The sequence below is a fragment of the Hevea brasiliensis genome, unplaced genomic scaffold (genome assembly GCF_030052815.1).
Source record: "Hevea brasiliensis isolate MT/VB/25A 57/8 unplaced genomic scaffold, ASM3005281v1 Scaf409, whole genome shotgun sequence".
NCBI classification, from domain to species: Eukaryota; Viridiplantae; Streptophyta; class Magnoliopsida; order Malpighiales; family Euphorbiaceae; genus Hevea; species Hevea brasiliensis.
The window spans coordinates 60,564-83,908 of record NW_026614928.1 but is presented as its reverse complement, the minus strand read 5'-3'; the positions used below and the strand labels follow the sequence as shown (position 1 = coordinate 83,908).

The following is a 23,345-nucleotide window of genomic DNA, read 5'->3' as shown; positions in this document are numbered from 1 at the left end:
AACCAATCTCCACCATCCATCTCATTTGTAAGGATGAAAACCATTGGATCTGAGGCAGTTAAAGCATTCTGGTATGCCTCAATCTACATCACTGATCTCACTTGTAAGGACGGGTTTTGGGCCATTAGATTAAAAGTAAATAACAGATTCGACACTTTTCATTCCCAGCCTTTAGATCTATTTTGTAAAGCGAAACCCTCAACTATTGAATTAGAAAAGAAAGGACAAAGGAATTCTGAACTAAATCTCAACCCTCAATTTTGATCATCTTTAATTCCAAGCCATTGGATTTTGTCCTTCTAAATATAAACTCTTTATTTTTTCTTATTCGAATCCTGACCCTTCATTTTAAGACCCCGTTTACTATAAATACCTGAAAGCTTCACTGTATAAGGGATCTTTGGTCTGAATTTTGAGATTTTGGGTATTAGTCCTTCGCTGTTTGATCTTGAAATCTCGATCTCTGTAGTTTCTCTTGGCACTTTGATCTTCTGTCTCAAGTTTTAATCTCTGTTTTTTTCATCCATCTCCTGGAATATAAAGTTATTGGTGCGAAAAGGGCTTTAGAAACGTGTTTTCTAAAGAACCTCCTCCAGAAGTCCTAATATTCCAGTCTCATTTTTCAGTAGATTTGCTCAGAAGCTTGGTGATCCAGCTTTGGTTCATCATTAGGATCTTGTTCCCGACACCATCATCTCAAAAGGCACTCTTGGTAGGCTCAGCCTTAGCGACCCCATCTTGACGTGAGACATTGGCATTGGCTCTCCCATCACCCTGGTAGCTCATTACATGTAAACGTCTTAACAGTCCCTCTGTTGATTAAATGCAACTAGGCTGTATTTGTTACATAAGAACTTTTAGGATATTGAATCATGCTGAACTTTTAGCATAGACTAGTGTTATATTGACTTATCTCACAAATGTTACCTTTTGCACGCTATAGTAATGCGTACGTCATTTCAAAAGATTTTTATTTTTGTTAGTGTAAGAATAAGAGTTCGGATGATGTAAATGTTACTGGAGTTTCGGAAGGTTAGTAAAGAGTTCGAATATGAATAAGATAAACACAAGAATGATGATGTGGAGAGTTCGGATTCGATTAAAGAGGGATATATAATAAGAGCGAGTAGATGTAAGTTCGGATAAACATGGAGAGTTCGAGTAATCAATAAGAGATCAGAAACCAAGAGAGTGAAAAGAGTTCGAATAGTGATAGAGATCGGAAAATAACGCACAATTAGATGTGTCATGGACACATATAGAATCTTTTTATTCTTTACATTTTTTTTTTAATATTCTCGTTCTTCAGCGGGAGTTCGAAAGAGGGTCCTTTCTTCGGATTCCCACAATTCTATTTTTGTTATAAAAATCATCCTTTATAAATATGAGAGGCCAGGAGAGAGGTCTTTCTTGAACCTCCGTAGTTTTTACGTCTTTATCAGACTCGCTTTTCATAAGTATGGGAATTCGAGAGGGAGTCCTTTCCTCAAGTTCCCGTAGTTTTACGTTTTATAAAGTTTATTCAATGCAAATAGGGGAGATCGGGAGAGAGTCCTTTCTTTGAAAACCCCAACGCTTATTCTGCACTCTTCAGCGGATTTATCGAGCATATTTCAATGTTCGGTTAGCGGGAGAGTCCTTCCAATAGCTCCAAACTTTATATTTGGACCCAATGGAGAGTCCTTCTTGGAGTCTATACTCTCATATTATAAAGGAAGTTCTTCTTTTGGTTCGGCTTAGCCCAATAAGACATCATTGTCGTAAAACACTAAATAGTTTAATATGAAACGATTTGGGTAAAGGTTTTATAGATAATTATGCCGATGATGAGACCTTCCTTTATTAACTGAGAGTCCTCATTAATGAAGGAAACTCTCTAGGTCTTAATTAACACATCCTTTTTGAATTAGAGTCCTAATTAAAATGAATGAAAATTTATACCCATATCGGTTTATGTATATTCACTATAAACATCGCACCCTCAATTATTCGGATGCCGATGATGAGGTGCATGATGTGTGAGCCGAGAGTCCTCCTCACTCATTATGAATCTCTAGGGACTAAATAATACCTCTTTAAAATTAGAGTCCTAATTCGGAGAGAGAGGAATTTAATAAATACATAACAAATTAAATAAATACAATATCAACTCACTTTAGGGACATCTCATATACTCGTGTTATTGGGAAGTTCGGAACAGTGAAATATCAAATGTGCTTTTAATAAATAATGGGAAGCAATATTATAATTTTAACCCCAAAATTATCAGTCTTAAATTATAAAGAGCACATCATTAAGTCTACTTGTCCTTATTGAGGGACGATCTGGGGTGCCTAACACTTTCTCCACTTGTATACGAATCCCGAATTTAAAATATCTGTTTTAGAAGTGGCTTTATGAATTTTTACAAATGATTTTCTTTAATTTTCCTCAAAATTAAAGTGGCGACTTCTCACTTTTCCATTTCGGTGAGAATCATCTGGTGACTGCAAAACTCTTGCGACAATATTTAATAATATTTTTTTTAATTTTACTTTTTTTAAATTTTACTTTTCTTTTATATTTCACTATTTCAATTAATAGTGCTATTTCATTTTACTTTTATAAACGATACAAGCATTATTTGTAATAATTAGGCGTAAAGCGTATGTAAATGACTTTTTAAGTTTCTCGTCAAATTTCAGAGGTATCAAATTATTTTAATATTAAGTTATCAATCTCCTAATATATATATATATATATATATATATATATATATATATATATATATATATATAATTAAATAATTTTAAATTAAAATTAATAAATTTTAATTTAATATTTATTTAATATTAAGATCGGAGGGTTAACTTTAAAAGAAAAAAATATTATTTTAAGTATCGTTAACAAAATAATTTATAAAAAATTATTTTATTATTTTATTGTCTTTATTTTAATTTATTAAATTTAATTTTAAATTATTTTTTAATATTTTTTAATTAAAATATTTAAAATGTGCTTTTTTTTATAATAATTTTAATAATAATGTCAAATAAATTCTTAAGACTATAAAGTTATGAGTTAAAATAAAAAAATTAATTTAAATAATTTTAATACAGAAATTTAGGAACTTTATAATTTTTAATTAAATCTTTTAATCATTGTTTTAAAAAAATAATCTATTAATCAAAGTTTTTTTTTCTTTAATTTTTTTTTTGGCTTATTTAGGTTAGGAATTGGCTCCACTACTAATGACAAGATATTAAATCCATTTTTAACTAATTAGGGTGATTAAGTGCTTATGGTTCCGCAAAACGAAAAAATAAAAAATAGAAAAACAGGGGAAGCAAGCAAGAGACAAATAGAGAGAAGAAACGGTCCTTTCTTATACAAATTGTTAATGGCGACGGAGGAAGAGCTCCTCCCTTTCCCATCTTCTGCCTCTACCTTTCTCAGAGATCTCATTCTCTTTATCCTTCTTCTTCAGGTACTCTCTCTCTCTTCCTCTGTGTATACATGCATTTATCTTTTTTTTTTTTTGGTTTTCTTAGATCAAATCATCTGATCATCGTTTGATTATCAAAGTCCATTTCATTTTTTTTTTCTATACTCTCAGTGGATGTGTCCATTTGGTTTCATTCCAAGTTAATTTGTATGTTGAATGAGTTGGGTTTTGTAAATATTTTTTTGGCTTCATTTTAATCGGAAATTTGTGATGCCAATTCATTATGTCTGATTATTACGATTTATTATTGATAATTTATGTTTCACAGAAATCAAAATTCTTTTTTTGATTCGTTTTTATTAGTTTAAATGGTGGGTATTGTTGCTGATTCGTGTTTTTGCAATCAGATGTTTGTTTTTAAGTGACATTTATTCTGTTTAGCTTACGTGTTGTTTTTGTTTTTGCGTGCAGTTGATTGGTTTTTGAAATTGAGTTTCGCTGGTGATGATGATAAGGAAAGATTGAGTGTGAGTGTGTATGTGTGTGTGTGTGTGTGAGCGAGAGAGAGAGAGAGAGAGAGAGGTTTATTTGAGCTGTAAATGTCGTCTGGAGAAGACGAAAAGCAATGGAGTTGTGGAAAAGCCGGAGCAGTGAATTTGCAGAAGGTTGGTTCAATAGTGCGCGATATCGGAGAGCCTTGTCTTTCTCAATCGCCCATAAAGGTTGTTATTGCTGTAAGACTCTCTTCAACCGTTTTATTGTCTCTTTTTGTTTGTTTGTGTACCTTACTATGATTATTGATGAAAATCAACACCATTTCTTTCTTCTTCTTTTCTTTTTTCCACTTAAAATATTCTTTGGGCGCTTTAGGAAGTTGTTTGTTCATTTGGTCGATATCAGACTTTGAGTAGCGAGTTCTTCAAGAATCAAAATGCATTGTCTGTGCAGAATGTTACATATGTTAGATGGTTTATGCCTTTACGTAAAAAGTGTTGCCACTTATGCACTTACAGGGAAAGAATACAAAGAAATAAGAAAATTTCTTATCAACTGCGAAATGGCATGCCCAACTGTCGCCAAAAGTGAGAGATTGTGGGGTAATAGGATAAAAAGAATGATATGAAGCGGAGAAGTAAGAAGAGACTTGATTAGAAATTAAGTGAGAAATTGAGAACAATAGCTTGACTTCAGTAGTGGTAGGATAGATGTATGAGATCATTAACTGTGATCATGTGTCTTCTATCCCTGTCCCTTTGGAGTCAAATGATTTTAGTATATGCCTGGACCATAGGGATGACACGTTAGTCATTTTATTATATATATTGGGAATTCTAATCTACGTTTCTAGTTTGAAAAGACATTATTTCTAGTGTGACTTGCTCAATTTGGATGGAATTGCTCCCCTTTTTTTATTATGTTTTTTAAATTTATTTTTTAAATGTAATTGTAATGATGATTGGTTTTCTCATTATCTGAATAAGGTTCTCACATTAGATTCTATTATGGGGCAGCTAAGCAGAATGCTTAAACCAGACAAGTGGCAGGCAATTTTTGATACTGATGGGAAGGTTTTTGGTTTTCAAAAAGCACTCAAGTCTATTGTTTTGGGGGTATGTTGTTTCATCATTGCCATAATCCAGAAATCATTTGCTGCTGATTCACATGTGCTATTAGTTCATTTCTATAGAAAACTTACCCTTTTCAGTTCATATTTTTTACTCATTGAAGTTATATTAGTAATAAGATTTGGGGGGCTGTGAGGGGGGTTTGTGAAAAGTTATTATTATGCTTAATGCTCTTGTCTTTCATGATTGTTTATCATGATTAATTCATTCCAATTAAGATTTGGGTATCTTCATAATATGTGCATGGAAGTCATTTAATAAGCATCTCAATCCATTTTCATTTTCATGCAATTCTAGTCTAATCTAATGTTCAGTATCTGTTGAATTTTCCACATGAAATTTTCCATTGATTAGGGATGTGGCTTTGTAGCTTGACCATACTAAAAAAGCTGAGGTTGGGAGCATTTGTTGCTGCATATTATTTTGATAAGAGATGAAATTTCATTGAGAAAGAAGAAAGGACAGCGGACAGGAATCCTTTTATAAAATTCAGCAGACAACTACAAAAAAAAAAATGGATAACAAAATAATGTCTACCATTCAAGTTGGATAACACACAAAGAAATCCCCCTAAAAGCTATATATATATATATATATATATATATATATATATATATATATATATATATATATATATATATATATATATATAATTTTATATATGTTATATTTTAGAATAAAAAGAATTGTAATATGGTATTGATGTGATGCCACTTGGTCATCCATGTAGACAATACTCAAGTGTTATTTTATGTCATACAAGCACTACATAAGTGTCATTTGAATAATGTTAACCAAAATTTATATTAAAAATGATAACATATAAAAACATCGGTTTCTAAATTGACACAGAAAGAACCACAGTTCCACAGTAAAGTAGCACTAAACCACATGACATGTATTTTTAGTTTTTGTTTTTTCATATATACTAAATGTGAGTCGCATTTTTTGAATTGTGAATAAACATGCTGATACTCCATGTTATAGCTCTGAATAGTTTGATATGGTTCTCTAAAAGCAAGCTTTTATACTTCATTTCTCTTCTTGTTTATTTGTATTTATATCGTCACCCATTTTGTTGGAGGGTTATTAGGCCTTCCTTGCTGGAGGCTAAACGAGTTTGAGCTGCTAGTTGTAGAAATTTTGCATATGTTTTGTTCACCTTTAGAATGATGATCAACCTCAGCATAGCATACCTGCCGTGGATGCTTTAAGATTATAGGATCTTTCTTGTATTTCATATTGTCTAGCTTTGTCTGCAGTTGCAACTTGAAAGTTTTATGTTTATTCATTTAAATTTTTGTTCAGTCTACTTCCTTCTCACATTTTTCTTTTTTCACTTGTTCTCTATATTTGGGCATTTTTTTTAATGTTGCATTGTTCACTAGTTTATTGATTTCAATGTCTCAGTGTCCTGCTTTCCCTGTTACCCTAAAAGATGATCCTATCTGTTCCTCTGGCTTCTATATAATTGTAATTACCTCATTTGCTGCGTGTCATAGGGTGTGGATCCAGCAATAAGGCCAGAAGTTTGGGAATTTCTTCTCGGTTGTTACGCATTGGATAGCACTGCTGAGTACCGAAGGCAACTGAGGACAGCCCGAAGGTCTAATGTTTTTTATTTTCATTTTTTTTCTGTAATAAACTTTCCTTAAGGTGCTATTTCTTCAGCTGCACTGCTTGCATGTAACTAATTGAATAATTATGCAGGAACTTCTACTAGGTCTTTTAAGTCTACTAATTTTAGGAAGTAGCATTTTATTTTGGAAGTTAGTGTTGGTTTTATGTTCCTAATTAGATTGGTTAGTATTTTCTTATTTTGAGGTACTTAATCCTAGTAGTAGTAGTAGTAAGATTAATATTGTTATACTATAAATACTGATGTCTGGTATTGATGTGGACTTGGTGCCCAACAAAGCTGAATTTCAAAAAAGGATCCATATAGCAGAACTCAACTAATTTGGGGTTAAGGCTTAGTTGTTGTTGTATGAATACCTATGTTATCTAGGAATTTTATTAGAGAGTCTATTATGATTATTATTGGAAATTGAGAATTAATAAAATTTGAGAGTTTATTTCTTTTCCCCTTTTGAGTATTCTTTGTGGTTCTACGTCAACTAATCTTGGTAAATCAAATTATTTCTATCTTTTGCAATTCTTGTGTTTTCTGCATTTTCTGATTATTGAGTTCATTCTCCTTCTCTTGTACTTTTTATGTTAATCTATGGATGCCTAGGCTTGTAGTTATTTGGAGGAAAAACCTATTCATGTAATTTCGGTTTTATTTTGTCATCTCTATTTACTTTTTATTGTGAAGAAAAATCTTAATTTATTGATGCTGTGAATTATCTTTCCACATGATTTTGTTTTCTATTTCTGCTTTTCTAGAAAAAAAGGATGATCATGTGTTTCTTGATTAATAAGATCTTAACATAAGACCAATCTTTACCAAATTTACCCCAGAGATTTAGACTTAGTTTCTAGGTTGAGCTATGAAGTTCCTTTTTTTTCCCTTACTGTTCTCATCTTCATATTTTCTTCTCTTCTATTTTCTCTTGCTCAGCCTACACCCATAATTCTTGCATTGTCATGAATGGGGTGGTTTACATTTTAGATATATGCAGTGAGTACCTCCTCTCTGGGTTAAGCTACTTATTTGAAGGATTTGGAGTGACTAACATTTTTTAATTTCTAGATTATTGTAACTTTGTCTGGATGAAACAACTTTATGAAGCCTTTCATGCAGGGAGCGCTACGAGGAACTGATTAAGCAATGTCAAGTGATGCATTCAAGTGTAGGAACTGGTGTACTTGCATATGTTGTGGGGTCCAAAGTTATGGATATGAGAATGTCATCCAAGGATGATGGGAAAGGGGAAGCTCAAGTCAAAAGTAGACATGCTTCTATTGATACTGCTAACAAATTAGAGAATTATAGTGATTGGAATAATAATTGTACAGAAACATCATATGCATGTGAAAGGGAAAGTTCTAGTGATTCTGGTGAGCTTGTCAGTGTGAGGGGAAGCACAGACAGTGCAACATATGATTCTTGTTTTCTACCCACTTCTGGCCCCTATAATAGTGGTTCGCCTGAAAGAGGGAGTGAAGCTCATGAATCACAATATGTAGCAAAGAGTTATTTTGATTTTCCTCCTTTACCTGTCACAGATTTATTTGATCGGGGAGAAGATGAGGAAGAATGTATTGCGCATGATTTTGAACCTTCTGCTCAACAAAAATTAAGATTTCAAGATGACAGAATGCACAGTTTTCAAATTGATAACAACATAGATTTAATTATGGAATTGGTTGGTTCACCATCTAACGATGTTTCACATTACAACAACTCTGAAATTGAAATAGTTCATGATGATGATCATGAACCAGTATTGCGGTCTAATAATCAGGATTATGAAAAAGAAATAGTGAACAGATTGAGAATATCAGATGCTCCGGAGACACCCTTGTTAAATGCAGCTTCTCAAGGAGGGGCTAGAGGTGATGACAAAGTATCTGAATGGCTTTGGACTTTGCATCGAATAGGTACTTGGTTATGCTTTTTTTTTTTTCATGTTATCTCAAAGGCAGTGAAGCTATGCCATGAATTTATCTTATCACTGTTCTTCTGAGCAGCCAACATTTCTTGTTTTCCAGTTGTTGACGTGGTACGAACAGATAGTCATCTTGAATTCTATGAGGATAAGAAAAATTTAGCTAGGATGTCTGATATCCTTGCTGTCTATGCATGGGTTGATCCTGCCACTGGTTACTGTCAAGGTTTCGACCTTTTTTTATTTCTTAATTTTTCTAACAATCCTTTATAATTATGTGTTATTTCTATAAATATTATCTAATGCTAAATTTTGAAAATTGACTTTGGTCTTGGAAAATTTGAACATAAAGTTCACCAATTTTCTTTGGTTTTCTGATTTTAGGTATGAGTGATTTGTTGTCTCCTTTTGTTGTCCTCTTTGAGGATGATGCTGATGCATTTTGGTGTTTTGAGATGCTTCTAAGGAGAATGGTATTACTAACCATTGCAGACTTGTTTATCTAGATATCTTTATTTTCTTCTCTACGACTAAAAAATGGTTTTACACCTCTCCAGCATGAAAATTTTCAGATGGAGGGACCAACTGGAGTGATGAAACAGTTGCAAGCATTGTGGCACATCTTGGAACTCACAGATAGAGAAATGTTCGCACACTTGTCACGTATAGGTGCTGAAAGTCTCCATTTTGCGTTCCGAATGCTAATGGTTCTTTTCCGTCGAGAGTTATCTTTTGATGAGGCTCTTCAGATGTGGGAGGTTTGTAGTCTTTAGCCATCCATCATAAATTACAACAACTTTATGACGTTGGTTACATCATTATTTATCCATTATTGGAATTTTTTTGTTTTGGAACATGAAAATTTGCAGCAACAAGTAGATGTGTATAATGGTTCTTGTTTTGCATTTTTACCTTGCTAAATGCATGTCTGTTTTCCCAAAGAATGTGTCCAAGAGGGGGGAGGGTTGCATTGGACTAGTCAATATTCCGGCTCTTGCTTGAAGCCTTAATGAAAATAGAAACTATGAACTTCGGCATGTGAGATCAAGATATGTTTTTGTGTGCTAAGATGACTAAAACAAAAGAACAAATGGTGGTAGATCACTTGACTACAAATATAATTTGTTTTTGAACTAAGAAATATGGAAAAACAGTAATATAATTTGATTCAAGTGATATTTAAGCAACAACCCTTCAAGATAAACAAGCAAACATCCAAGCAATTTAACTTAGAACAAATATATCAATATAAACAATTTAATGTACTGAAATATAAAAGAGTAGGGTTAAGAAGAGTGAACACAAAGATTTAGAGTGATTTGGCTTCCAATGCCTACATTCACTACTCAAAGTTCTTCTTTGAGCTTTTCTCTCCGCTAATAAGTTCGTTTCATGGGCAAGCATTAAGCCAATCTACACAAAGTTTCATGAGTGCTTGTCAACTGTTAGTGTTCATACACTTAACTTTCTCTCAAGCTTCACCAAGATGCTTGACAACCTTCACAATACCTTTAAATAGGTTTTGATTTTTGATTTGAAGTCACACTCAATTCACAATGACATATTTGAATAAAGAAGAGAGAGATTGTTTGTCAGGAAGTGCACAAATAGTAAAATGCTCAAGATTGAAAGCTCTCCACAAATCTCATAAATTCTCACAAATTAAGTGGCTTTCAATTACTTCAAAATGGCTAAAATAAAGGTATATATGTGTTCTTGACTAGAATTTAGAGAGGGACTGCCCATCAAACGGCTTGTTTGACATGAAAAGAGATTTTTGTCTTTTTCTACTGATGTGACAGGTCTGTAGGATTGAAAAAATTAGACTTCTAATTTCAAACTTAGTCATCTAATTTTGCTTATGCCTGAAAACCACAAAAATACTCAATTTGGCCCAGAGCATTAGCCGTCTATTTTTAAAATTAGACATCTAATTTTGCTTATGCTAGCTAACATCTGGGATTTCAAAAGGACACTTAAAGATTTGTTTTAGGCCTATAAAATATTTTATCATGAAGCACAAAACCTGTTTAAAATCTTGGGTTTGAAAAGGATTTAGAGTAAAATGATTTTCTTGGCCATCCAACTCTCTATCCTTGTACAAAATCCAATGAAAATAAAAATTAAGGACATGCTTGAGACTTTGCACTCTTCAAACATTCTTCAAGCCTTTTTCACATCATGTAATTTTTACTCCATTGAAGTGCTTTGACTTTGAATGTAGCCTAGGTTGTCTCAAATGGACTTTTGCATAATGGTTAAGCATGATTCTTTTAAGTTTTGTTATCATCAAAATTAAGCTCATTTGAGCTATGGGGCTGACAATATCATTTGTTATTCTGACCAATTGTTGAACAAATCTCCTCAAAGCTGTTTGTCTCTTTTAAGAACATGAATATTGTGGTTGTTTGCCTTATCATTTGGTAGATTTGCTTATTATCCTCATGTTGTCATTTTCTTTCTTCATGTTTTTCTCAAAAAATTTTTTGGAGTTTGATCTATTTTGTTTTCATATAATGACTTGACCTATAGGAATCCCTAAAATTTCCAAAGCTTTTGAGATCCTTTCTTTGCCACGGCTAAAATTCTGACTTGACTCTTCAAATCAGTTAAACTTAGTTCCTCCATCAAAAACTTAAATCATCAATTAATAAATAAGATTTGTGTGCTAGCAAACCACAATAAGAACATTTAAAAATAGAAATTAAAATAACATGGAAAGTTAAGGGATAAAAGCTCTTGGTTCGAATAATAGACCTAAAATAGTTTAATAACAAAAGAAGAGTTTAAAACTTTTTTAAATCCTTTGAAAATTACTATTTTGCTTTTTTTTTTTTTTGTAATAATTGTTTTTTATAATGAAATGGGCACTTTTTATTTGTTGGAAAATATTATGACTCGTTTCTTTTTAATCAATTTTCAAATTGGTATTATTGCAATTAGTTAAGGCCCTTAATTGGTATATAAATAAAAAATAAAGAACCTAAAAAAATTATCATCTCTCCACTTCTTTTATCCTTCTTATTTAACCTATATATGATAATATTTTATTTGTTGTTACGTCTATAAAACTATGAATTCACATGGACAATATGACATAATAATGTTTTGTAACAAATTACATGGAATAGAGAATCAATTGACCATATAGGTTGCAAATTGGAAAATTGTTGTTTGGTATTAATTTTGTTTTTTGTTTTTGGTTTTTGTTTCTGATTTTGAAAATTAAATTTTCGAAAAAGAAGTCGAAGGGTTTTCCTTTGTTGCAATAACCTATTTTTATGCTTTAAAACACCAAAAAAAATTATTTTATTTTTGTAAATTTTTTTTGACAATTAGGCAACAAAAACCAAAAACAAATAGACATCCTACAGGCTTTATCTATTTGTGGTTGTTTCAAAATTTATACATTTAATTGATTGATCACTTTGTTCTAGGGATTAAAATATAATGTCTAGTGCATAGAAAATGTATAAAATTGTTCTCTCTCTCTCTCTCTCTCTCTCTCTCTCTCTTCCTTTTTAAAGATTATGATGGATTTAATTTTGAGTTCTTATCTACATCTGGGTATGTACGAGTACACCCACCCAATCATGAATGATACATGAGATAAAAATGAGTGGTTCCTGTCTAAAATCATTTAATCATGATAGGTTGCCTACATAATTTTTCTCCTATGATAATTTTATATTAGTTGGATGTATGAAGTGGGGCCATAGACTTTGATGTAGACAAAAAATTTCCTTTAATGTATTTAATTAAGTTTAATCAAAATATTTCTTTGAAATGTTTATGTTCATGATTAAAGAAATTTACTACAACTTAACTCAACTCAACTCAACTAAACCTTTATCCCAAAAATTTATTGGGGTCGGCTATATGGATTCTCTTTATCCACTCTAAATGATTTTGGGTTAAATTCTGGGAAATGTGTAATGTTTCTAGGTCATGTTGTTCTACTCCTCCTCTAAGTCAGTTTAGGTTTACTTCTTCTTTTCTTTCTATTTTCTAACCCAATGTGCTCTACTTGTCTAACTGGAGCCTCCGTGTGTCTACACTTCACACGACTAAACCACCTCAATTTCCCTTCTCTCAACTTATCCTCAATTGGCACCACTCCTACCTTTTTTCTAATACTCTCATTACGGACTTTATCTAGTCTAGTATGGTCATCCATCCACCTTAACATTCTCATCTTCGCAACTCTCATCTTAGACACATATAGCTCCTTCATTACCCAATACTCACTACCATATAATATATCCAGTTGTATGGTTGTACGGTAAAATTTTCCTTTCAAATTATTGAGAATCTCACGATCACATAAAACTCCCGTGGCACGTCTCCACTTCAACCATCCGGCTTTAATCCTATGACTAACATCCTCTTCACATCCCCCATCTACTTGAAAGATTGAGCCGAGTTATTTAAAGTGATTACTTTGGGGTAATACCACTCCATCCAAATTAGCTTATTCCCTATCACCAGTTCGGATAATTGTAAAAGCTTCAAGTGTAAATCATATTTATCATTTTATATTATTCCTTTTGTTGCTTAAATGATTGTTGAAAGTGGCTTCACTATTATTGACATTGGGGCTGTAAACGAACCAAGCTATTTGTGAGTTGCTCAAGACTTGGCTCGAAAAAATGTCAACTCGGTTCGGCTCATTTAGAAAATGAGTTGAGTTTGAGCTCATTTAAAAACAAGCCGAGTTTGAGCTTAGTAGTATTTGGCTCGTTAATGCTTGTGAGCCAATTTACAAGCTTGCAAGCTAGCTTGTTAAATAGACTCGTGATTAAACTCATTTGTAAAATTATTTATATTAGTTATTGTATTTCATTATATTATAAATATTTATTATTTTATTTAGAAATGTTCTAAAATAATATGTTGTTTAAAATTATGATACAATCAATATATAATATGTATTTATTAAATATAGTTTTTTATAATTTAAATTTAATTTTTTTGTGAAATTTAGGTTATTTTTTGTATGAGAGCTAATAAAAATTGTATAGTTTGAACTTCATAACCATAAATCTAAACTCACTCTGGAAATGAGTCGAGCTACTCGAGTTTCAATTCGATAAAAAGTTTGGTTTGGCTTGATTCCTTTAGAATTCGTTTTCTAAACGAGTCAAGCTTGAACTTATAGATGTTAGGCTCGAATTCGAAAAAATTTTGACGAACCAAGGCTGAACTCTTTAAAGTTTGGCTCGGCTAGGTTTGTTTATATCTCTGATTGACATATATACACCTATTATTTATAAACTAGACTTGTATAGTTGCTCCCATTGACCAAAATCCCTGCCTTCGCCACTGTCTATACCTCGTCATGATGGGAATGAGGTGGGCTTGTGTTGTTTACGATATTCTATGGGGGCTATAGTTGTGGTCCAGTGAACAGGTGCTACTTATGAATAATGGTAAATATGGATAAAAGATCTACATAATTTTTGAAATAAAGTTGAAGTTTATCGTTAATTATATCAATGGATTGCTCTGTTACAATGAAAAAAAATGGTAATTTAAATTGCCTAATGTCTTAGAGTACATAATATTTGATAAATGTAGTAGACAACTAGAAGTAGTAATAACATTTGCATCTCATATGCACATTCTGCCAAAAGTTCTGACATAATAGTATTTGGGTCATCATATTTCAATAACAGGAATGAGATATATATATTTTTTTTTTTCTAAAGCTGTCGACTTTCAAAATGGTATTATCCATTTACATGTTCTTTTCTTCTTTATTCTGGAGTGACAAATTTAACCTCGGCTTTCCTAAAAATTCAATTAAAGTTAACAATTGAATATGCATACTGGGGTATAACTGGAATTTTGTTAAATGGTTATGGGTCATAGTTGTGCAACTCGATACAATGGCCCTTGTAAAAAAAAATTGCTGTTTTCAAATTGGCAGGTTGATTAATGATATGACCTATTCTTGTGTTAGAATAGTTTGACACAATTATGATACTAACATGATTAAGGCAAATCCAAATCCTCTTATTAAATGATGATTTAGTAATGCTTTGAATGTGCCCCTATTTTGTCATCTTTGAAGATGACATTGAAAGAAAGCTGAATCTGAAATTGCTAATTTTTCCTTGATCTGGCATTTGTGCTAAAGAGATTTCGTGTTTTAACCATGGTTATATTATCTTGAATTGGTTTCAGCATAGTTGGAAGACAATTATAAGCTTAACTGATAGGTTTTTGTTGGCCCCTTCATCTTCTTGTGGTGAATTTGTATTCGTTGGTGACAGATGTTTTCCTAATCGTGCAGTTTGATGAACATAGTATTTTAAAATTTAAACATGTTTTTATAGATGAGTAGTACCGAGAAATGATGAAAGATAATAACTTTCTGAATTTTCAGAGTTGGCTTTATTAGATCTGATTTTTATGAGATCATCTTTAATACAGATGATGTGGGCTGCTGATTTTGATGAATCATTGGCCTGTGATTTAGAAGAGAACTGCCTGGAGGCACTGGTGCTACATCTTCCAAGGGATTCTGGAGGGGAATTAAAAGTAGAAAGCACAGAAAATGGTAATGGTAGTTCAAATGATTGTTCACAAGTGAAGCATGGAAATATGGACCACTCCATCTCTGAGGACACTGCAATGAAGTCGGTATCAGCTTATCCCTTTTGTGGTTTGACAAGGAGTTTTTGGTCAAGAAGTGAACGAATGCAGATTAGCACTGTAGTCTCATCAACTAAAAATGGGGATGATGAATTACCTGTCTTCTGTGTAGCAGCAATCCTCATCATGAACCGGCTGAAAATTATTAGAGAAACTCGCTCAATTGATGATATGATAAAGGCAGGTGCATTACTGTCAATTACTTGCTTCATCTAGTTAATTTGAGAAGCTTTGGGATAAGACACACTTTATATTACCATTAATCCTCAAATTTTCTTTTGTGAACTACTGGGACCATGTATTTTTCTTTGCCCAGTGTCTACTTCTTTACTTGTTGATGATCTCTCTCTCTCTCTCTCCCTGATGACGTAATGTATGACCAGTTAAGAAGAGCATTTGTCTTGCTTATTGAAGTGTATATCAGGTAAAATGCTTGTATGGGATGTCTTGAAAAGAAAAGATTTAAAGAAAAAGTTTAAAGATAGAGTAGTTTTTCTCTTCTTGAGTTCTTGTCATAGCAAAAAAACTTCCTGATATGTTTTGATCATGGGATCCTGTATAAGTGCCAGCAATCTTTCATAGCATATTACTGACTTTAATATTCTAGGATTTATTATGTTGAGTAGCATTCGAAGAAATTTATGATCTTGTCAAAAGTCAAATTGATGCATGTCAACCTATCTACAATTTTTAGTTACCTATTAATTATCTTTATTTTTCTGCCAGTTTTTTTTTTTAATCAACTCTTATGCCCTAAACTGAGTATATTGTAGGGAAAAGCACTTTATAGCTAACCTCAACTAGATTGGATTTGAGGCTGATTTGACTTCTATTGACCCTGTATATTTAAATCATTGCAGATTTTCAATGATAAACTGCCAAAGATCAATGTCAAAAGATGCATACGCACGGCAATCAAATTGCGCAAGAAGTACTTTTACAAGGTTTGGTGCTTATTTATTTGCTCATTTATTTAGAGCGTCAATTAAGATAGTTTGATTTTATCCAACATAGAGAATCAAATGCCCTAGTATGAAAGTGTGATAAGTTGGTTGAGGAAGGAGTGAAAAGGGGAAGGGGGAGACTTAAGATAACATGAAGGAAAGTGGTATCAAAGTATTTACTAGTTTTGGTTTCGCATATTGATGTGGTCTTGGTTTCCAACAAAGTTAAATGGTGAAAAAGTATTGAAATAGCTAATCCTAATAGTTTGGGATTAAGGCTTAGTTATTGTTGTTCATGCAACACAACATAGTTATTGTTGTTCATGCAACACAACAAAGTAAAAGAATGGATTTTAAAAAAGAAATCCTTTAATTTTTTGCTTATTTGATTTTCTTTACAACATACCCATAAGATGAGTGTGGCGGAAATTCAGATGTTAAGATGGATATTTGATAACATGATAATGGATAAGGCTCAACTAGTTTGAGATTAAGGCTTAGTTGTTTTTGTTGTTGTTGATTTTCTTTACAAAGTCTTTTTTTTTCTCTCTTTCTTGAAGGGAAATGCTATCTTTTGCTTATGCTTGACTCTATGCTATTTTTTTTTCTATCATGACTGCTTTTCATGAAATTTTTTTTTTTTTTTTTTTGAACAGCTGATAAAAAGCAAGAACCTTGCAGCTCAGAATGGTGACTAGGCAGTGCCATTTCTTGTAAACTTCTACCAACAGAAGCACTGCAACTATGGTCTGTGATGTAAAGTTTGAGTAATACCTACAAAGTTATTTGGGTCTTTTACAATGGAGTTGTGTAGCGCTGCCGTTCAAAGGCGTTGTTCAGATCTTTGTACTTTCATTATCTCCTTCATAACTTTTGTGAGGTAACTACTGTGTGGTTAGGGTTCTGCTTTCCTTCACTGCAATAATATGCCTGATGCAAGAAAATTATCAAATCATGTGTATTAATGCTGTTCAGCTTCAGAGTTTGTTTTACACACTTGCAACTTTCTGCAAATAAATGTTTTGTTCAGACGGTTTCTTGCTGTGGTCCCTTAACAAGTTACTTAGAAACTATAAATGCCTATATTAGTGAAAGTATCTGGTTATGGGGCATGTTTCTGCTCTTTGTAGTTTGTACACTACTTATGACAACAACATTTATAGGTTAGTTAAAGGTCAAAAGGTGAGAAATAATTGTGTTTAATTGGATCAAATTTCAGGAGAAATGAAAGAATAGTTGGAACAGCATACATTATATAGAATGATTGAATGAAAGGTAGATGTTTGGTTTTTCTTGGAGCCATCTATCTAATCCAGTCCTTATAAAATTTATTACTAATAAAAATGTTGAATATAAGATACATTATTCTTGTTATAATTTATTATTGATACAACGGTATACAAAGTTTCTCTTAAAACCTTACTATCTACATACTGAAAAAAGCTTGTTCAAATACAGACATTCCGCATGATCTTGGCACTTATTTCTTTGTATCATGTGAATTTTTCGGCCTTTGCTTTTGGTAATAGATACTTAGGCTCTGTTCAAACCGTACTATCTGCATACTGAAAAATACTTGTTTGGTACAGATATTTCACATGATCTTGGCACATATTTCTTTGTACCATGTGAATTTTTCTGCTTTTTTATTTTGTTAGTAGATGAAATTTTTTAAAATAGTTTTGGTAGGTAGTCTTAGTTTTTATTTTGCAGCATAATATGTGTGATATATTTTATACTTCTTATAGTTTTAAGGGAAAGATGTAGTTTTGGTAAAAATATGTCATTTTAATTTATAAAATTACTCAAATGTTGAATTTTATAAATCTAGAGGGCCAAAGTGTTTGTTTATGATAAAGGAATAACTAAAATGTGTGTCAAACCTTCTCCCCCTCCCCACCAAACTTTAGGATTTTTCACTTTGCTGTTGTTTGTAAATTTTGAGAAGCTTAATGTTACATATCAAAGGTCAAAGGAGAAAAATAAGGAGGATTGAGGAAGTCTTCAGGAGGATCCCGGGAGCATGCCACAGTTGTAGCGGCAGGTTACTTAGATCAGCTGGAAGTAGTTATACCAGCTTTAGTAGGTACTTAGAGGAAGTTACAGTAGCTAGTAACCTGTTTACAGTGTCCAATAGGAATTCAGCAGCTGTTACTGACAGTTATAGTATTGATTAGGCTATGAAAGGAAGGAGCTTTCTATAATTCATTTCCTCTCTCTCTCTAACTTCTCAATTTCCTTCCTTTCTTTCTCAATTGCTCTGCTATGGTTCTGAAATGCTAACTTGTGGTATCAGAGCAGTACAATCTTAGGGATTGCTTCTGCATACACTCTTCCTTTCTATTCTCTCTCTGTTTCTTTTCTTCTCTCTTTCCTCTCTTCTTTTCTCATCTCTTTCCCTCTGTTTCTTCTCTTTTCTTTCCCTTTTTCAGATTTTTTTTTCTTCTGCCCTTCTCTCTATTCTTCTTTTTTTACTTCTTTCTTTCTTGAAATTCTTCTATCTTCTTTTCTTGATTTCCCCTCACAATTCTCTTTCCCTGTCTTCCTATTCTTCTCTTTGAGAATCAAGAACCCTTTCTTTCTTTGGAAACAAGTCTTTTTCTATCAGTCTTTTTCCTGTTTTGGGTGTTACAACATCAGGTTATGGAAAAACTATCTTGGGAATAAAAGATTCTTGCTCTAGAACATGGCATGCACAAAGTTAATGAGAAAGGATTTAAAAGATTTGAAGAGTTTCTGGAGCAGAAATTTAAAAAACTAGAAGTGCTGGATCAGAAAGTGGAACGATTGGAGAGTCGATTCAAGCTGCACAACCCAAAGATCGATTTCAAGATTGGAGCAGAAATACCAAATTCAAGAAGAAAATATTCATCAGGGTTTTAAAGAAAATGATTCTGTAATTGTTGCCAGCTGCAAGAAAAAAGCAATCTTGAATCAAAGTTGAAGGTTGGTGAGTTCTTTGCTATTGCTGGAAAAATGGAAGACTCCAACATCAAATCTAAACCGTCAAATCAAGATAACTATGGTATGATTCTTGGCTTTGAATCTATTGCAGTTTCAGAAAGAGAATTTGAGGTGTCATTAAAAAATTCTGGGTATGCTCAATTCATTCCCAAAGCTGGATCTTTAGGTGCTGAGATTCTTGTAGATGTTCTTGAAAAAGGGAATAATAAAGGAGTTACAAAAAGTGTGGGTGTTGTCAGCAAGTGGCAGTGTTTTGGGAGCCAAGACGGTGAATTCAGCTGTTGTGATATTATAATTGTCATGAAAGATGAATGGGAGATATCAAGAAGGCAGAGAAAGAAATTAATTCCGTATTATGGGCTGCTGGATGAAGTTGATGTAGTAAATGATATTCATACAGAAAATGTCATCTCTGGGGCACTTGTTGCAAACAAAGGTAGTCACAAGTGGTCACCAAAATGTCCTGCTAGGGCTAATTGAATGGTATGAGATGTCAATTGCTAATCTAAGAAAGTGCTAATTTGCTGACCTTAGAAAATGCACCATTGTTTATTGAACTTTGGGGATAATTCACCATGATCATTAAACTTTGTTTCAATTTCATCACTAAAATTTGATTTCATAAACAATGTAAGTCAGCATGGTGTGTGGTGATCAACATCTCTTGAAAATCAACTATAACGAGTGACCTCACCTAAATATATAATTAAGCTACATGTTGCCAAATATAGGTCAAGGAAACTGATGTAAGCTTTGCATGCTTACTTTTTAAAGAGGTTTTATTAATTTTAGACAGCACATTTTCATCATCAGCTTGTCATTATTTATGCTTAACTATCATTTGAAGTTTTGAACTGCTAAGGTGATTATGTGAAGGGTGATCAGACATTTTACATTAATGAATTCATTTCTTGCACTTTTGTGCTCAATGGCATTCTATTTGAAGCTGGACCATATTATATAAATCATATTTAGAGTCAATTCAAGGATTTTTCATAAATGGTATTATTTGAATTGTGGTTTTGTTTTTCATTTTGCAGTGGAAGGGTCAAAAAGTGCAACAAGTTTTTTTTTTTTGGTGCATCTGGTTCCTGATAAATTTTCTGCCGTGGACACTCCTGACAGGTTAGGCAAATACCTTTTTTATTTTTCCTTCACAGATTTTATTATACCATACATTTAGTGTACAACTCATGTATTGAAAATTTTGATCCTTGCACTTCTGTTTATATGTGAAATTGAGAAGAGAACTCAAACCTCTTAGAGACAACACGATCAAATGATTGTAGAGGGTCTAAACATCAAAATCAAGTTCTGAACTTGAAGTAATAGTTATGTAATTTTATTTATGGATGGAAAACAGATTCTTCATGCTCATGCTTTTATTATTTCTGTTTTTTAGCTCTATCCCTGACAAAACAATCATTTATTTATCATTTTGCTGAGTATGTTTATGTTGATGAATTTATCCTTATAAAGATAATATATTAGGTGTTATTCTGTTATTTCTTGTTTACAACCGAGCAATTTCGGCGTATCTCTCCTGCATTTCCCGTTAGAACATTGATGTTTCCCATCCGATTCATTGATAGAGCAAATGACTTCCTCAAGTCTTCAAAACCAGCAGCAAATTCTTGTGTTATCTCTAGTGTGTCATTACTGAATAGCAGCTGCTGGTCAACACCAAGGAGAGATTTGTAGGACAAAACCCTCTTGTAGAAAGTCTCTGTGAATATGTAGTTAGAGCCAGAATCAGGGTTTAGAAACACCAGAGGATCAGATTGGCTCTTTTTGGTTCTGGGTGGACATAGCTTTCTCATTTCAGCAGCAAATGCTGGGTCCATGTATGGGTCTGGCTTTCCTGTATTATTGAAATTGTACAACCGGTCCTCGATATAGCGACAGTGGGTTTTGCCCAGTGAATGTGCCCCTGTTGTACACAAAAACACATACGCTTATTTGACTGGAAAATGTACAGGATCGTATCGACAGGGCAGATAGGATGGATAGCTACTAACATTGTTAGCCTAACTAGAAAATCATGGAAAAATCAGAGAGCATTTAATATCATGATTTTGCAGATTAGAATAGACTATAGGTATTTTTTTTTATGAAATTAGATTCATACCTAAGAGGGTTGCAAAATCCAGCACATCTAAGCCTTTAGATTTGAAGTATGCCAATGCCTCTGACAATGGGATGGACGGTGATGGGAGGTCTACCGATGCAGCACTTGATGTCATTCCATCTCTTCTACCTGTATATAAAGGATAAGATGGTGCACCCGCCTGTTGTTTCATTTAGATCATTAAACATATCTCATGAATTTTTTTGTGCATTCCTACATATAATAATCAAGGACTAGATTGCATTGATTAGTTAATATGTTTTCATTTGAAGTTTTTGGATTTTTGTGAAGCAAAGATTATTGGGAAAATTTCCCCAATTTATATTATATCAATAAAGGTAGGATTTGTAGGGTTTCTTACCAAATGAACAGCATCTCTGGTTGCTAGGTTAAGAATATCAGCGCAAGAGACGACTCCAGGGCACCGTTCTTCAAGAACCTCTTTGATCTTGTCTATGAGTGCAAATCCACCGAGTCCCCGGTTTTGTGGTGCAGTTTTCTCTGAATTTGGTCCATCAAGAAGAATTGATGCATCGCAGCCCTGAATTTGGGTCAAATTATTAGTTGTTTTAGCTAGAGAATAAACATAACTAAATGGAAGCTAATAATTTTGGTCAGCAATAATAAAAATAAGTTCAATAGGATATAAAAGCTAAACATTTACGTAAATTAGCAATTATATCCAACCGTTTTAATTTCTGATAGAATGGGCCAAAACTTTAAAATTGGAGTAATTCTATTCAACTGTTAAAATATGCGGTAGCAAGATGTAGATGTTAATGTGTTAAAGTTGTTGATAAAATTACCAAACAAGATTAGTACAAGCGGTGAAGGACTCTTTATCTTTTAAGTAAAATTTTGATTCATATAAATGGAGAAAATCCCAATTAAAAGCGCGCTTTATTAGGATTAGGTCTAACTCGATAGATTACGAGATATATGTAATTTACTAAAAAAAATTGTTGACAAAATTCAAAATGTTCAAATTAATTTTAAAGCAATTGGTTGATTGTAGAATTTAAATTAATTACCAATTTGTTAATCACATAAAATTTTAAAGACTACTGTAATTTATCATTAATTTTTAAATTAAATTTAGTCTCTTTAATTGCAATTATGATAACTAATTAACGATCGCTAATGTAAATCTTTAGATTTTTTTTTGTCCAATTAATTTTATTGTTTCACATCTTAAAACTTGGCCTTTTCTATCTAAAATTGATATAATTATTAATTAGCAAAAAAAATTGGCTGTTTCTGTTGAATAGGCTTAGAAATGATTGAAAGCTATGGAGAGGAGAAATATTTACAAGTACTTACAGATACAAAGCAATCTGAGTAGAGCAGGCGGAGAAGCTTTGGGGTAATGGACTTATCCTTTTGCCAAAACAACTCTACTTGGTGTCTTATATACACCTCTGCCTCAGGGCACGTGGTGTTCCTCTTGTAATATTGCCACTTCAGCTTCACCGGCGGTTGCAGAGTCACCGCTGCCTCCACAATTGCTACAGTAAACAAGCTTAATGCAACAACCACTAGAGGAGAAAACACCATCCTTTGTAATCTTCTCATTCTCTCTCAATACCTAGCTGATGATGGAGTAATGTGCCATAAATGATGATCATTATATAGACTAGCCTTCTGGGTTTCGTCCACGTGGCATTACCAATAACGCCAGGCTAGATAAAATATCATATTAATATTTGAATTTTAGGCTTTAGCACTGAAGTTATTAATGAGGAAGAGTGTGAAGAAAGGCAGAGGGCTAATAGGCTGTACACATGGGCCAAGGAAGGAGTTTCAACTTTAACATTTCTCGTTGCATGGTATGGTATTTAAGTATGTAAGAAGCAAATAACGTGCATGCATGTGATCTCTACCTTGGTTTTAGGGTTTTTCAATTTTCACTATGCAAAAATTCTCTGATCCAAAAATTTTGTTTTGGATGTCCAAAGCACATTTATTTTAAAGTTGATATTGAGATTACCAACATAAACACTCTGATTATATTGGTTAATTATCAGTGTTGGATTTTGCATATCAGATTTG

General features: G+C 32.8%; 2 protein-coding genes across 8 annotated transcripts; one reads left to right on the top strand and one right to left on the bottom strand.

Annotated features, from left to right (window-relative positions):
- The first annotated feature begins 3,292 nt into the window (after positions 1 to 3,292).
- Positions 3,293 to 21,937, top strand: LOC110671206 (uncharacterized). Of its 7 annotated transcripts, none has more exons than XM_058142304.1 (13): positions 3,293 to 3,466; positions 3,896 to 4,158; positions 4,906 to 5,034; positions 6,552 to 6,655; positions 7,796 to 8,595; positions 8,707 to 8,829; positions 8,988 to 9,076; positions 9,161 to 9,361; positions 15,039 to 15,440; positions 16,121 to 16,204; positions 16,861 to 17,084; positions 20,209 to 20,293; positions 21,685 to 21,937. In XM_058142304.1, the coding sequence occupies exons 2-11, from the start codon at positions 4,024 to 4,026 to the stop codon at positions 16,900 to 16,902; spliced, it is 2,109 nt and encodes a 702-aa protein (XP_057998287.1). In that variant the 5' UTR covers positions 3,293 to 3,466; positions 3,896 to 4,023; the 3' UTR covers positions 16,903 to 17,084; positions 20,209 to 20,293; positions 21,685 to 21,937. The 7 variants fall into 7 exon arrangements, with proteins under 7 accessions (XP_057998287.1, XP_057998288.1, XP_021689304.2 ...); XM_058142305.1 differs by lacking the exon at positions 21,685 to 21,937 and adding an exon at positions 20,660 to 20,794; XM_021833612.2 differs by lacking the exon at positions 21,685 to 21,937 and having other exon boundaries at positions 3,896 to 4,146; positions 20,209 to 20,543.
- LOC110671245 (probable peroxidase 61) lies at positions 20,640 to 23,019 on the bottom strand. The gene is made up of 4 exons (XM_021833662.2): positions 22,617 to 23,019; positions 21,658 to 21,837; positions 21,297 to 21,456; positions 20,640 to 21,098 (listed from the first exon to the last, which is right to left on the bottom strand). The coding sequence occupies exons 1-4, from the start codon at positions 22,866 to 22,868 to the stop codon at positions 20,671 to 20,673; spliced, it is 1,020 nt and encodes a 339-aa protein (XP_021689354.2). The 5' UTR covers positions 22,869 to 23,019; the 3' UTR covers positions 20,640 to 20,670.
- Between the last annotated feature and the right edge of the window lie 326 nt (positions 23,020 to 23,345).

Bases quoted from the DNA above. Each gene is read 5' to 3' on its own strand.
- LOC110671206 (XM_058142304.1), top strand. From the start codon at position 4,024: ATGTCGTCTGGAGAAGACGAAAAGCAATGGAGTTGTGGAAAAGCCGGA. The intron at 4,159-4,905 runs GTAAGACTCTCT...TATCTGAATAAG, and splicing joins CCATAAAGGTTGTTATTGCT to GTTCTCACATTAGATTCTAT. The intron at 16,205-16,860 runs GTTTGGTGCTTA...TTTTTTGAACAG, and splicing joins GCAAGAAGTACTTTTACAAG to CTGATAAAAAGCAAGAACCT.
- LOC110671245 (XM_021833662.2), bottom strand. From the start codon at position 22,868: ATGAGAAGATTACAAAGGATGGTGTTTTCTCCTCTAGTGGTTGTTGCA. The intron at 21,838-22,616 runs GTAAGTACTTGT...ACCCAAATTCAG, and splicing joins ACTCAGATTGCTTTGTATCT to GGCTGCGATGCATCAATTCT. The intron at 21,099-21,296 runs GTATGAATCTAA...TGTGTACAACAG, and splicing joins GGATTTTGCAACCCTCTTAG to GGGCACATTCACTGGGCAAA.